The sequence below is a fragment of the Phasianus colchicus genome, chromosome Z (genome assembly GCF_987193195.1).
Source record: "Phasianus colchicus chromosome Z, bPhaCol1.hap1.1, whole genome shotgun sequence".
Lineage (NCBI taxonomy): Eukaryota > Metazoa > Chordata > Aves > Galliformes > Phasianidae > Phasianus > Phasianus colchicus.
In genome coordinates this window covers 2821981-2837381 of record NC_143476.1, presented here as the reverse complement: position 1 = coordinate 2837381, position 15401 = coordinate 2821981, and the positions used below count along the sequence as shown (strand labels likewise).

Sequence of the window (15401 nt, the reverse complement as noted above, 5' to 3'; positions counted from 1 at the left end):
TGGCATACTTCAGTGGGATGTTGTTTCAGTTGCTGCTGATGTCAGGAAGGACTGTAAGGATGGAAAGGCTGGTGTTTGCCATGGGCAGGGAAACACATCTGGTTTTCATCTTCTCTTTGTGTGCCAGAAAAAGAGGAGAGTGTGCCCTAACCTTGGACCCCTCCTGCCCTCTGCTGCTGAGATGGAGAAATGTCCCAGCTTATAGAAGGACATCAGGACAAAGATATGTAATGAAAATAAGTCCAGGCTGGCTGTCCTTGTGGGCATCAGCTGCTGGCATCTGCATTGCTGCTGCCATGAGCATGGCACAGCAGGTAAAAGATTGCTTTTCCTTGTGTGACACAGGAGCTCTTGAGTTGAAAGCTAGAGCGATGCAATAGAAAGAGCTGCAACCTCTGCCAGACATGGCAAGGGTGAGTGGGATGTTGTTGCAATAAGTGCTGATGTCAGGAAGGACTGTAAGGATGGAAAGTCTGGTGTTTGCCATGGGCAGGGAAACACATCTGGTTTTCATTTTCTCTTTCTGTGCCAGAAAAAGAGCAGAGTGTGCCCTCACCTTGGACCCCTCCTGCCCTCTTCTGCTGAGATGGAGAAATGTTCCAGCTTGTAGAAGGACATCAGGACAAAGATATGTAATGAAAATAAGTCCAGGCTGGCTGTCCTTGTGGGCATCAGCTGCTGGCATCTGCATTGCTGCTGCCATGAGCATGGCACAGCAGTTAAAAGATTGCTTTTCCTTGTGTGACACAGGAGCTCTTGAGTTGAAAGCTAGAGGGATGCAATAGAAAGAGCAGCAACCTCTGCCAGACATGGCAAAGGTGAGTGGGATGTTGTTTCAGTTGCTGCTGATGTAAGGAAGGACTGTAAGGATGGAAAGGCTGGTGTTTGCCATGGGCAGGGAAACACATCTGGTTTTCATCTTCTCTTTGTGTGCCAGAAAAAGAGGAGAGTGTGCCTGCTACTTGGACCCCTCCTGCCCTCTTCTGCTGAGATGGAGAAATGTTCCAGCTTGTAGAAGGACATCAGGACAAAGATATGTAATGAAAATAAGTCCAGGCTGTGTGTCCTTGTGGGCATCAGCTGCTGGCATCTGCATTGCTGCTGCCATGAGCATGGCAAAGCAGGTAAAAGGTTGCTTTTCCTTGTGTGACACAGGAGCTCTTGACTTGGAAGCTAGAGGGATGCAATAGAAAGAGCTGCAACCTCTGCCAGACATGGCAAACTTGAGTGGGATGTTGTTTCAGTTGCTGCTGATGTCATGTAGGACTGTAAGGAAGAAAAGGCTGGTGTTTGCCATGGGAAGGGAAACACATCTGGTTTTCATTTTCTCTTTCTCTTTGAGTAACAGGTAAACAGGGGAGAGTGTGCCCTCACCTTGGAAATCTCCTGCCCTCTGCTGCTCAGAGGGAGAAATGTCCCAGCTTCTAGAAGGACATCAGGACAAAGATATGTAATGAAAATAAGTCCAGGCTGGCTGTCCTTGTGGGCATCAGCTGCTGGCATCTGCATTGCTGCTGCCATGAGCATGGCACAGCAGGTAAAAGATTGCTTTTCCTTGTGTGACACAGGAGCTCTTGACTTGAAAGCTAGAGGGATGCAATAGAAAGAGCTGCAACCTCTGCCAGACATGGCAAAGGTGAGTGGGATGTTGTTTCAGTTGCTGCTGATGTCAGGAAGGACTGTGAGGATGGAAAGTCTGGCGTTTGCCATGGGCAGGGAAACACATCTGGTTTTCATCTTCTCTTTGTGTGCCAGAAAAAGAAGAGAGTGTGCCTGCTACTTGGACCCCTCCTGCCCTCTTCTGCTGAGATGGAGAAATGTTCCAGCTTGTAGAAGGACATCAGGACAAAGATATGTAATGAAAATAAGTCCAGGCTGGCTGTCCTTGTGGGCATCAGCTGCTGGCATCTGCATGGCTGCTGCCATGAGCATGGCACAGCAGGTAAGAGATTGCTTTTTTTTGTGTGACACAGGAGCTCTTGACTTGAAAGCTAGAGCGATGCAATAGAAAGAGCTGCAACCTCTGCCAGACATGGCAAAGGTGAGTGGGATGTTGTTTCAGTTGCTGCTGATGTCAGGAAGGACTGTAAGGATGGAAAGGCTGGTGTTTGCCATGGGCAGGGAAACACATCTGGTTTTCATTTTCTCTTTCTCTTTGAGTGCCAGATAAACAGGGGAGAGTGTGCCCTCACCTTGGAACTCTCCTGCCCTCTTCTGCTGAGAGGGAGAAATGTTCCAGCTTGTAGAAGGACATCAGGACAAAGATATGTAATGAAAATAAGTCCAGGCTGGCTGTCCTTGTGGGCATCAGCTGCTGGCATCTGCATTGCTGCTGCCATGAGCATGGCACAGCAGGTAAAAGATTGCTTTTCCTTGTGTGACACAGGAGCTCTTGACTTGAAAGCTAGAGGGATGCAATAGAAAGAACTGCAAGCTCTGGCAGAAATGGCAAAGGTGAGTGGGATGTTGTTTCAGTTGCTGCTGATGTCAAGATGGACTGTGAGGATGGAAAGGCTGGTGTTTGCCATGGGCAGGGAAACACATCTGGTTTTCATCTTCTGTTTGTTTTCCAGAAAAAGAGGAGAGTGTGCCTGCTACTTGGACCCCTCCTGCCCTCTGCTGCTGAGATGGAGAAATGTCCCAGCTTATAGAAGGACATCAGGACAAAGATATGTAATGAAAATAAGTCCAGGCTGGCTGTCCTTGTGGGCATCAGCTGCTGGCATCTGCATTGCTGCTGCCATGAGCATGGCACAGCAGGTAAAAGATTGCTTTTCCCTGTGTGACACAGGAGCTCTTGACTTGAAAGCTAGAGGGATGCAATAGAAAGAGCTGCAACCTCTGCCAGACATGGCAAAGGTGAGTGGGATGTTGTTTCAGTTGCTGCTGATGTCAGGAAGGACTGTGAGGATGGAAAGTCTGGTGTTTGCCATGGGCAGGGAAACACATCTGGTTTTCATCTTCTCTTTGTCTTTGTGTGCCAGATACAGAGGAGAGTGTGCCTGCTACTTGGACCCATCCTGCCCTCTTCTGCTGAGATGGAAAAATGTTCCAGCTTGTAGAAATACATCAGGACAAAGATATATAATGACAATAAGTCCAGGCTGGCTGTCCTTGTGGGCATCAGCTGCTGGCATCTGCACTGCTGCTGCCATGAGCATGGCAAAGCAGGTAAAAGATTGCTTTTCCTTGTGTGACACAGGAGCTCTAGAGTTGAAAGCTACAGGGATGCAATAGAAAGAGCTGCAACCTCTGCCAGACATGGCAAAGGTGAGTGGGATGTTGTTTGAATTAGTGCTGATGTCAGGAAGGACTGTAAGGATGGAAAGGCTGGTGTTTGCCATGGGCAGGGAAACACATCTGGTTTTCATCTTCTTTTTGTCTTTGTGTGCCAGAAAAAGAGGAGAGTTTGCATGCAACTTGGACCCCTCCTACCCTCTTCTGCTGAGATGGTGAAATGTTCCAGCTTCTAGAAGGACATCAGGACAAAGATATGAAATGAAAATAAGTCCAGGCTGGCTGTCCTTGTGGTCATCTGCTGCTGGCATCTGCATTGCTGCTGCCATGAGCATGGCAAAGCAGGTAAAAGGTTGCTTTTCCTTGTGTGACACAGGAGCTCTTGACTTGAAAGCTAGAGGGATGTAATAGAGCTGCAACCTCTGACAAACATGGCAAAGGTGAGTGGGATGTTGTTTCAATTAGTGCTGACGTCAGGAAGGACTGTAAGGATGGAAAGGCTGGTGTTTGCCATGGGCAGGGAAACACATCTGGTTTTCATCTTCTCTTTGTGTGCCAGAAAAAGAGGAGAGTGTGCCCTAACCTTGGACTTCTCCTGCCCTCTGCTGCTGAGATGGAGAAATGTCCCAGCTTATAGAAGGACATCAGGACAAAGATATGTAATGAAAATAAGTCCAGGCTGGCTGTCCTTGTGGGCATCAGCTGCTGGCATCTGCATTGCTGCTGCCATGAGCATGGCACAGCAGGTAAAAGATTGCTTTTCCTTGTGTGACACAGGAGCTCTTGAGTTGAAAGCTAGAGGGATGCAATAGAAAGGGCTGCAACCTCTGGCAGAAATGGCAAAGGTGAGTGGGATGTTGTTTCAGTTGCTGCTGATGTCAAGATGGACTGTGAGGATGGAAAGGCTGGTGTTTGCCATGGGCAGGGAAACACATCTGGTTTTCATCTTCTCTTTCTCTTTGAGTGCCAGATAAACAGGGGAGAGTGTGCCCTAACCTTGGACCCCTCCTGCCCTCTGCTGCTGAGTTGGAGAAATGTTCCAGCTTCTTGAAGGATATCAAGACAAAGATATGTAATGAAAATAAGTCCAGGCTGGCTGTCCTTGTGGGCATCAGCTGCTGGCAGCTGGACTGCTGCTGCCATGAGCATGGCAAAGCAGGTAAATATTGCTTTTCCTTGTGTGACACAGGAGCTCTTGACTTGAAAGCTAGAGCGATGCAATAGAAAGAGCTGCAACCTCTGCCAGACATGGCAAAGGTGAGTGGGATGTTGTTTCACTTGCTGATGATGTCAGGAAGGACTGTAAGGATGGAAAGGCTGGTGTTTGCCATGGGCAGGGAAACACATCTGGTTTTCATCTTCTCTTTCTCTTTGAGTGCCATATAAACAGGGGAGAGTGTGCCCACACCTTGGAACTCTCCTGCCCTCTTTTGCTGAGAGGGAGAAATGTTCCAGCTTGTAGAAGGACATCAGGAGAAAGATATGTAATGAAAATAAGTCCAGGCTGGCTGTCCTTGTGGGCATCAGCTGCTGGCATCTGCATTGCTGCTGCCATGAGCATGGCACAGCAGGTAAAAGATTGCTTTTCCTTGTGTGACACAGGAGCTCTTGAGTTGAAAGCTAGAGCGATGCAATAGAAAGAGCTGCAACCTCTGCCAGACATGGCAAACTTGAGTGGGATGTTGTTTCAGTTGCTGCTGATGTCAGGAAGGACTGTGAGGATGGAAAGTCTGGTGTTTGCCATGGGCAGGGAAACACATCTGGTTTTCATGTTCTCTTTGTGTGCCAGAAAAAGAGGAGAGTGTGCCCTAACCTTGGACTTCTCCTGCCTTCTGCTGCTGAGATGGAGAAATGTTCCAGCTTGTAGAAGGACATCAGGACAAAGATATGTAATGAAAATAAGTCCAGGCTGGCTGTCCTTGTGGGCATCAGCTGCTGGCATCTGCATTGCTGCTGCCATGAGCATGGCAAAGCAGGTAAAAGATTGCTTTTCCTTGTGTGACACAGGAGCTCTTGACTTGAAAGCTAGAGGGATGCAAAAGAAAGAGCTGCAACCTCTGCCAGACATGGCAAAGGTGAGTGGGATGTTGTTTCAGTTGCGGCTGATGTCAGGAAGGACTGTAAGGATGGAAAGGCTCGTGTTTGCCATGGGCAGGGAAACAAATCTGGTTTTCATCTTCTCTTTGTCTTTGTGTGCCAGGAAAATTGGAAAGTGTGCCTTCAACTCGGACCCCTCCTGCCCTCTGCTGCTCAGAGGGAGAAATGTCCCAGCTTCTAGAAGGATATCAGGACAGAGATATGTAATAAAAATATGTCCAGGCTGGCTGTCCTTGTGGGCATCAGCTGCTGGCATCTGCACTGCTGCTGCCATGAGCATGGCAAAGCAGGTAAAAGATTGCTTTTCCTTGTGTGACACAGGAGCTCTTGACTTGACAGCTAGAGGTATGTTATAGAAAGAGCTGCAACCTCTGCCAGACATGGCAAAGGTGAGTGGGATGTTGTTTCAATTAGTGCTGATGTCAGGAAGGACTGTAAGGATGGTAAGGCTGGTGAGAAAGGGGTGTTTATGTTAGGTTGGATGTGAGGAGGAAGTTTTTCAGCCAGAGGGTGGTGAGGCACTGGAACAGGTTGCCCAGGGAGGCTGTGGATGCCCCATCCCTGCAGGCATCCAAGGCCAGGCTGGATGTGGCTCTGGGCAGCCTGGGCTGCTGGTTGGCAGGTCAGAAAGCCCACAGGACTTTATTGCAGCCCTGGGTGCAGGGGGATCACTGCTCCTAGCATGCACACAGAAGAGCTGGAGCACACAGGTGATGTACATTCCACTTGTGAACATTCCTGCAATTGCAGAGAGCGTGCGCCTGTTCCAATCACTGCTGCACAGATTAAAAACTGATTGCAGATGAGCTGTTTTGGTATGGGGTTCTTGCCAACGGTCTGCAGTGGCTGTGTGATTCCTCGGGGAGTTGCTCTCCAGCCCAAAGGTCATGTCCTAAGTCGACCAGATCCCGTTTGTGTCCAGAAATGGCTGACAGCAGATCAGCTGCTGGTCAAGTTTCTAACAGCACACTGGCCTTGCTCCAGTGTCTGTGTCATCAGCCCCAGCACATACGGTGCACCTCTTCAAGGCTTTGCAACACTGAGACTCTGCGCTTGGGCTCCAGACATCCTGCTGCACCAAGAGGTTATTCTAGCTTTGGTATCTTGCAAATTTGTCTATAACTACATCACTGTAATCATAAATGTCTAGGAGCATAGAGATGGAGAAATTCATCTTCCTGTAATTCTCTGTACTGCAGCCCCGTGGTTGTCAACACCTAATGCAATATTGAAATTTCAGTTGAGAAATTGAAAGCTGTCCCTAACAAAAAACATCTGCATTTGTTATTGAAATCACACTGAGGATCAAGAAATCCAAATGCTTCTAGCATAACCACGATTATAGGCAGTGTTTAGACAAGCTCTTACAGGAAAACCATGAACACAAGGCTAAAGAGAGACTAAGTGATGCACTCTGCAGGAATACTCATGGAAGTCTTCACAGTGCAGGAGTCTGATCTGATTACAGATGCTGTGCTTTAAGTACCCCTTATCATATCTTTTTTTTCACTGTTGTGCAGGGGTTGGACTCAGTGATCTCTGGAGGCTGGAGATGCTGTTTGCTAATGGCAGATGGAGAGAGGAAAAGCAAGTCCAAGGCATGCTGTGCATAGCCACCACATGGCATCTGCACCATTTCCCCCTGCACAAAGGAGGAGCAGCTCACAAGCTTGGCCTGGGCCAGGGAAGGGAGCAGACAAACATCTGGACCGACCCCAAACGAGCTGGTTCTGCAGGTTGGGTGTCTTCTGCTGCTTGTCTCACATCCTGCTGCTCAGCGGTAGATTTGTTCCTGCTCAGTGCTAACAGGAAACTCACACAGCATTTTTGTTTCAGCTGTGCCAACGCTTTGATCCCTTGCTGCTTGGATGGGGCGTTTGAAGAATGATGCCTGTGCTGATGTCCAGCCAGGCTTTGGGGATGAGTCTCCACACCAGGGTCCGTCTGACAGGACTGAGGGTTGGGGATCCAGCCAGGTCGAGTCCAGCATGCTTTGCTCTATTTCTTAGTGCTTGTTTTTGCTCAGGAGGGCAGGAGGTGAACCTCGTGAACCAATGCCTGCAGACGGGGTTTGCAGAGAAAGAGGTCCTGCAGGCCTTGTGTGACAGCCACGGAGCTGCAGCGAGGCTGCATCCGTGTAAAACACCAGAGATCCACGGAGGTGTGAAGGGGAGCTGTGGGCTGCAGTCACGCAGGAAGGGATGTGCATGCTCGGGGTTTGGTTGTTGTGTGTGTGTTAAGTGACTGTGATACCACTGCTGGGTCAGTGTGAGTGTACGGAACAAGTGTGACAGCCTTTTTGATGGAGCCCTGTGAAAGGAGTCCTATGGACTTGAGATCCAACTATCAGCCCGTGGGCATCATCCAGGAGTTGGGGTAGGGGATGAGGCAAGGGAAGTTGGGCTAAGAAAGGGATAAAGCAGTCTGGCAGCAGTTCTGTGTTTCTCCCATCTCCTGCTTTATTTCCTTACAGGTGATTGGTGCTGCAACATGCCCTTGAATGTAACAAAAGCCACTCTAGTGTGGATTTGACATGGGCCCAGCACTGCAAGGTACGCTGCTGGGAGGAAGCGTCCATCTGGCTGAGGGCAGGAAGGCCCTCCAGAGGGATGCACTGAGGCCAGTTGTGCGAGGCTCAACAAGAGCAAGCGCCAGGTGCTGCGCTTTGGTCATGACGACCCCGTGCCAGCTTCTCCAGGATTTGGCTGGGGTAGAATTCCAAGCAGCCCCTGATTCCAGAACGTTGGGCTGGGCTGTTGGAATCTTCTGCCCTTGTGACTGGTCTTGCCTCCCCACCCTGTCCGTCGTGGTGGAGCAGCCTGGTGGCCCTCAGTGATGTCATAAGGGCCAGAATGAGGGGAGGAGCAGTGCGTGCTGCGTCCCTTCATTGGAGCGCTGGAGCTCTGACTGAGCAGCTCGCTTGTTGCACTTGTGCACCGACTGCGTCCCTTTGTCTTCACACCGTCCTGTGCAGCACCTTGTAGGTAAGCTGAGACAGTGTGGGAGAGACGGGGGGACAGTGAGTGCTGAGAACTGCTGGCTGGCGGAGCTCATAGGATCACATTATCTCCATCAGCAGAGGGGTGGCCATGAGGGACAGGGAGGTGATCGTCCCCCCCTGCTCTGCTCTTGTGAGGCCCCAGCTGCAGTACAGTGTCCAGAAAGACAGGGAGCTGTTGGAGAGGGTCCAGAGGCGAGCCACAGAGATGATCAGGGGACAGGAGCACCTCCCCTGCAAAGACAGGCTGAGGGAGCTGGGCTTGTTCAGCCTGGAGAAAAGAAGGCAGTGGGGTGACCTCATGGCAGCCTTCAGTACCTAAAGGGAGCCTAAAAAGAGGAGGGGAATCAACTCTTTGAAAGGGTAGATAACTGCAGGACAAAGGGAAATGGTTTTAAGTTGAAAACTTAACTCTTTAAGTTGAGGGAGGGCAGATTTTGGATTTTCCCTCGTAGTCTTTGCTAAACCGTGGAAGCAAACTGACCTGCTCTTTCTCTCTCCTCTCTCCACCCTCTGCCTGCTTCCCTGCTGCAGCTTTTGCTCGTGGAAGATCAGAGCAAAGTGACAAGGAACGGCTGCGGATTCGTGAGATTTCTCTCCCTCGTTCTGATCTCTTGCCAGGTACCTGCCATGGTTTGTCCCCCACATGCTTTAGCAGCCCGTGACGCCCCGTGTTTAGTAACACAGCCTCATCCAGCTTTGATGGGACGCTGGTCACGTGTGGGTTTTCTCCACGTGCTCTGCAGCTCAGCCCTCAGAAGGATGCTGTCTGTGGTGCTGTGACCAGCTGGTCTACAGGAAACCAATCCCTTAGGCAAAGAGTCCCAGCCCCAGCTTGTGCAGAGCTGCACAGCATCACCAGGGACACCAGCAGGCGTGCTTGGGCTGTGTGAGTGTGCCCGACAGCTGTAGGGAGCACAGCAGAGATGTGAACAGAGAAAATAAATGAGTGTTTCTTTTCAGTTCCAGCTTGTCACACCTACGCTGATGGCTGTGGCGTGCAGCGAGATCAGCTGTGGGCCTGACCTGGCATGGACAGAGGTAGAGTATGAAGCTCTGATTGCTCTTTGTTCCCTGACTGCAGCCAGCAGAGTGAGCCGCAGATGTGCTCTCCTGCTTTCCAAGAGAGCTCCTCTGTGGCAAGACAGTAGTGCAAGCGTGGCAAGTTTATAAAAGTACCAGAGCCATCTCGGCTGTGGGGTTTGTCCTCTACTGACTTTTCCCTTGAAATGGCTGCAGAAACAACAATCATTCTCTGCTCTGTTTGGCCTTGCTGTTGGTTGGACTGCTCAAGAGAGCTGCTTGGTGCTTGCAGTGGCACTGTTTGCACCTTGTAACTGCAGCCGTAGCTTTGGTTTCCCTCTTCACGGTCTCCTAGCATCTGAAACAGTCAGCCTTCCTGCACAAAGAGCGCAGGAAAGGAGGGGGCAAAATGGACAAGGCCACCTGTCTGCGTCAGTGCCATTGCTGATTAGTCTGGGTGGGGAGAGATGCATCTTTGCATTGCCTGGCGTGTGCCTGCTGCACACCAGGGAGAGAAACAGCCGTTATTAGACTTGCAGTTCCTTCTGAAGTGCCCATGATAAGGACCGAGTGCATTTCCTGCAGCTTTCTCTGCAGATGTGCTCCTCACCTTGAAGTCCTCCTTGTTGGTTCCCAGCTCCTCACCGTGGCCTGTGCTCTCTGTTTCAGACTGAGAACAAGGGGAAGCCCCTGCTGGACAATGAGGTGGCACCTGTGAATGTTCCAGCTATTGCTGCTGCCCATGCTATTAAGAAATACGTTGCCCAGGCAGCGGATGAACTCTCCTTTGAGGTAAGCAGTTCAAGGCGTTCCTTGTTGTTCAATTTTACAATGGCAAATGCCTTCAGAGCTGCACTGGTGCAAGTGCTCTCATGCTCGGCGATGTTTGGCAGTGCAGAAGAATGCAGACATTTGAGCTGTGCTTTCCTCCCAGCCGTGCTGAAGCTGGGACTGACGTTGCAATCTCTTGCAGGTGGGAGACATCCTCTGTGTCATCGACATGCCACCAAAGGAGCTGACCCCCTGGTGGAGAGGCAAGCTCGGCTTCCAGGTAGGCACAAGCTTCAGACTGGAGAGTGCAACTTCAGTAAAGGCAGGAATCTCAGCTTAGAGCTGCTCTGCCTGCTCAGGATGCCTAATGGACATAAACAGTTTCCCTGTGTCGGTGTCAGAGGACCTTGCCTTTGGCTGCAAATGTTGAAAAATTATTACCTTTATGCTGTGAACTATGGCCATTTTCTGCTGGATAGTCTTATGGAACATCAGGCAAGCACGTTCCGAGGGAAATGTTATGTGGCTTTTGGTTTAACAGTTCAGATCTGAGAAGTGCTGCATGCAATAGTTGGCCTCTCTTTTCTTCTTGTTACAGGTTGGATTTTTCCCAGGGGAGTGTGTGGAACTCATTAATAAGAACATTCCTGAGGCACTCATCAACTCAGTGCCAAAGCCAGGTACGGATGTTACATTTGATGGTGTGGGGAAGCAAAATGAAGTCTTTTTTGGGGTGCGTTCCATGTTTAGTACCTCCTTAATCCATCCCACATTGTCCTCTGAGTTGATGATTCTTCATGCACACCATGGGGCAGAGATTTGGCCCAATCCTCCTGTGTTTATGACTGGACTTAGGGAAAGTATAGAATCTTCATAGAATGGCTTGGGATGGAAGGGAACTCAGGGATCATCATGCTCCAACCCTCCTGCCTCAGGATGGTCTCCCAGCCCCCACATTTAATGTCAGATTAGACCAGGCTGCCCAGGGCCCCATCCAGCCTGGCCTTGGGCTCCTCCATAGATGGGGAAAATCCCTTTTTGTATGTACTGGTTGGTAACGATCTTCCCATTCTGACGTGCTCTGTAGAATGTGCTGTGCTCGGCCTCGTCCAACGGAGCCAGACCTGAAATGACCTGGTTTCTTCCTTTTGTTGTGCAGTGCCCAAGAAACGCAGCAAGATCCTCACCTTCCTTCGTTCCTTGGTGAAGGCTCGCCCAAAGAAACCGACCGAGCGGGAGGTGGAGAAGGAAAGGGTGTTTGGCGGTGACCTGGGAGAGCATCTTCTCCACTCCGGTCGTGATGGTAAGGAGCAGCCCATTCCTGAGATCTTCCTCTGCTGGGCATCTAAAGAAGATGAAAGGGAGCTCATATCTAGCAGGGGGCAGGCTGATAGCAGTGGAGACACGTGTAATGGGAGTTGATGGCTGAAGGATCAAGTGAGGCGGATGCTCCTAAGAGACAAGCACATCTGTATTTGCTTCAGCCAAGCCTGGCTGGGCTTAGTGGATGGGATGTGAAGCACAGCCTGCAGCACGATTGAATCAGGAGCTCCACTGACGGCTGGCACGTGTTCTTCAGTCCCCCAGGTCCTCCAGAGCTGCGCTGAGTTCATTGAGCAGCACGGCGTGGTGCAGGGGATATACCGCCTGTCCGGCGTCGCGTCCAACATCCAGAGACTGCGGTAAGAGTGCTGCGACTGACACAGCCTGAGTGCATCTGGTGTGGCTTTGGGCTTGCCTTCCTCTCGCTCAACCGGGTTTGCGTCCCTCTCTCCAGGCAGGAATTTGAGTCGGAGCAGATTCCTGAGCTCACCGTCCGTGACATTCACAGCGTGAGCTCCCTCTGCAAGATGTACTTCAGGGAGCTCCCGAACCCTCTGCTCACCCACCAGCTGTACGGCAAGTTCTCGGTAAGCACAAGGCCACGTCTTTCATTTCCCTCTTCCTGGGCCTCTTGGCAGATGGCTGCAGCAGTGCCCCAGCTCGGAGGCCCTTTTGCTGTCAGCCCCACGAGGTTTACTCGCAGTGGTGTACTAGCCTGATTGGTGTCTCGCTCCCTTTCTGCACTACTCCAGGATGCTGTTGGTGCCGCTACAGAGGAGGAGCGGCTGCTCAGAATGCAGGACGTCATCCAGCAGCTGCCCGCTCCTCACTACAGGTCAGTGCTGCCCTCAGCCTGCTGAGCTCAGCCCTGCTGCATTGCAGAGGGCAACGATGCGGTTCCAGCCTCTGTCTCTCGCCGGCAACACGATGCCTGTGTATGCTGAAGGGTTGAAGGCTCCATGGGCTTACTTTATGGGGTCAGTTCCTGGGCACGGGGGCACGCTTGGTGCAGCTGATGGCTGCGGCTGTGCTGTGCTGGGGCTTGGTGCTGCAGCGTGGCACTCAGTCAGGTTGGATCTACTTCATCTTCGGTGACAGTAGCAATCACAAGAAGTAGCATGAATGGAGGTTTGCTTTCTGAATTGCAGCACGGCATGCTCGTTGGTGCTGAACGTTTGCCTCTCTTGTTTTCCAGGACACTGGAGTTCCTGATGAGACACTTGGCGTGTCTGGCTGGGAGCTCCACCATCACAAACATGCATGCCAAGAACCTAGCCATTGTGTGGGCTCCAAACCTCTTAAGGTAAACTGCTGGTTCTGTTTCAACACAACGCTTACATCTGTTCTCCATTAAAAAAAAAAACAGTGCTCCCTTTTTCTCCATCAAATGTGCTCTTCTCCTGTAAAATCTGTGGCTGACAGAAGAGCAGGAGCCTGAGCTGTTCTCCATCCCCACGGGCACAATGTCTAGGTGACAATTTCTGCAGTCTTGTTGAGATGGGACTGACGTGTCCTTGATCATCCAGGGGAATTTCTGCAGTGGCATCACTGATTGCCCACTGCGGAAGTCTCCAGAGCCTCAGCTGACAGCTTTTGGCTGCAACAATTCAGACTCGGGGAAACGGTCTTGGAGAAATGACTTCTAAAATCTGCCTTTTCTACAGATCACAGCAGAACGAGTCTGCCTGCGCCAGCGGAAGAGCTGCCTGCATGGAGCTGCAGACGCAGTCGGATGTGGTGGAATTCATCATCAACCACACCGACGTCCTCTTCTGCTCCAAATCCGGAGCAGACATCGCAGATGCAGCAGGTGAGTGTCTTCCTCCATTAGCTTGATCTTGACCTGACAGCTTGACCAAATGCAGGCCTTCTCCAGGACCTTTGAGATACTCTTTTACCATCAAGGGGACAGCAGACCTCTGGACTTCCATTAGGGTATGGCATCCTGTTGCTGGATGCTGAGAATGTCCAAGCCCAAACTTCACAAGGAGGAAACCGTCATTATTATGGTTTGCACGCAGGAAAAGCTTGATGCAAGTGTGGCAGCGAAGCTTTCTCAGTTCCCTGCCCCCATTTCCTTGGGTTTTTCCTTGCCTATTTTGATAGAGTAAGCTGCTCTTAATGATGACCGTGTCCTTTGCCATAAACAGACCTCTTCCCACATGGTTATTTTGGGCTCCTCTTCTTCCAGTGGCTCGGATAAGCAAGCCTGAGAAAAATACAGCACCTCCCCCAGAACTGTGGTGGCTGTGCTGCTGCTTTCTGATCCTCGCTCTTACCTGTGGTTTTCCCTGACAGGGCACAATTCTCTCCCAGGGCCCAAGTCTGTGGGGGTCTCTTCTGCTGCCACAAAGCTGCTCAGCCTGGAGGAGGCACAGGCACAGAGGCGAGGCCACAGCACCTCTTCTGTGGTAACAGAGAGCAGCAGGGACATTGAAGTGGAAGAAAGCCCTGCAGCTGGGCAGGGCAAATTCCACACCGTCGTTGACTTTCCATCTGACAGGTAAAGAGGGCTTTCTTTTCCAGCACCTAGCATCATTGTTTGGGTGGGTTTTTGTGTTTTCCTGCAGAAACCAGGCAGTGCTAGGAACAAGCAACTGCTGCCAAGAGCTCAGTGCTGCTCTTCCCTCACCCTGCACCACGCACGACTCACAGCATTGGCTGTTTTCTCTCTGCAGGCAAAATCCACCCAGCAAAACTGAGGAATCACCAGCTAGCAGTTGGTGTTGCTGCTTCAGCCTCAGGAAGCCATCCTCTGGCAGCAAACGCCAACTGCAGCGCAATGCCAGGCAGCCCTCAGAAACAGCAGTGGTAGTCCTGGCAGGTAAGGGTGCAAATGCAGCTTCCAAATCCCTGCTTTTCAGGAACATAGAATTCAAGCTTGCAGTGCACTTGTATCTCCTTCTGGCATTCCAGCCCCTACCTAGCATCTTCAGTTCACCCCTGATCAAGAACCACTGTCGTAATTCAGCTTGTGAAAGTTTGACACTAACCCCTGTGTATCCTTTCTAGGTGAATCGAGCCCTTGCCAAGCCATAAGATCCAGGGCAAGTAGCGAGGATGCTCTGTGTGCTTCCATCAGTGGAGAGCTCATAGGAAGCACAAATTGCTGCAGTTCCAACAGCAGCCTTCCATCTAACAACATTAATGGAGAGAAGGAGCTCATCGAAGTCCATGCTCTCTTTACACCTGGCTCTGCTGAAGTTGCTGACCTGAGCCTCCCAGACACCACAGTCACCAGCCTGGATTGTAACCAGGAGTCTCTGCAGTGCAGCCCATCCCAAGAGCAGTGTGAGTGCCCCGACAGCAGCACCTCCATGCAGGAGCAGGTCAGCGTCAGTGAGGAGGAGCAGAGCCTCTTGCAGGGGGACTTTCAATCAGGCCTCCAGTCCCAGGCACCGGACAGCAGCACTGAGAGCTCTGAGCCACTCTCTCCATGACAAGACAGGATGAGTCCCATCTTACCATCAACCTCTCACTCTCCTGTCTATTATACAATAATAAAAGCACACTCGTGCTCAATCAACGCCTTGACTGCCTCCAGAGTCTTCATTCACACGGACTGGGATGAATGCAGCACACAGCAAGGCACCCCAGCTTGCAATGCTGTGGCTGTGGGGTGCGTGCAGCACAGCTCCGGGTGTGTTCCTGTTTTGTCTGGCTTTGGGATGTCTGCAGGGGGAGCTCTGCTACCATTTGGCATGGTAGCAAATAATCTCTCGCATCCTGGATGCTGCTCATGATACTCCCAAGCTTCCTGGCTGTGGCTTTGTGATACTTTTCAGGGCTTTCTGATGCATTTTGATGCCTTGGCTGCTCTTAAACACCTCTCTCTCTCCCACCATGTCCTTTCCTGGCTCCCATCTACAAGCTAGTCCTGCAGATCATCACCAGACCTGTCATCATCATATTGCAGCAGGAGAAGCTCCCCGTGGCCAACGTCAGGCAGTAC

The 15401-nt window shown here is 51.0% G+C and overlaps 2 protein-coding genes across 2 annotated transcripts in view; both read left to right on the top strand.

Annotated features, from left to right (window-relative positions):
* LOC149912217 (rho GTPase-activating protein 33-like) overlaps positions 1-10466 on the top strand; it is a 134378-nt gene extending 123912 nt beyond the window's left edge. The window contains exon 3 of the mRNA XM_090130712.1: positions 10329-10466. Within this exon, the coding sequence (XP_089986838.1) occupies positions 10329-10466 (138 nt within the window). The remainder of the gene's footprint in view (positions 1-10328) is intronic.
* LOC149912216 (rho GTPase-activating protein 32-like) overlaps positions 1-15000 on the top strand; it is a 336632-nt gene extending 321632 nt beyond the window's left edge. The window contains exons 3-4 of the mRNA XM_090130952.1: positions 14128-14273; positions 14462-15000. Of these exons, the coding sequence (XP_089987078.1) occupies positions 14128-14273; positions 14462-14889 (574 nt within the window). The 3' untranslated portion in view covers positions 14890-15000. The remainder of the gene's footprint in view (positions 1-14127; positions 14274-14461) is intronic.
* The last annotated feature ends 401 nt before the right edge of the window (positions 15001-15401 follow it).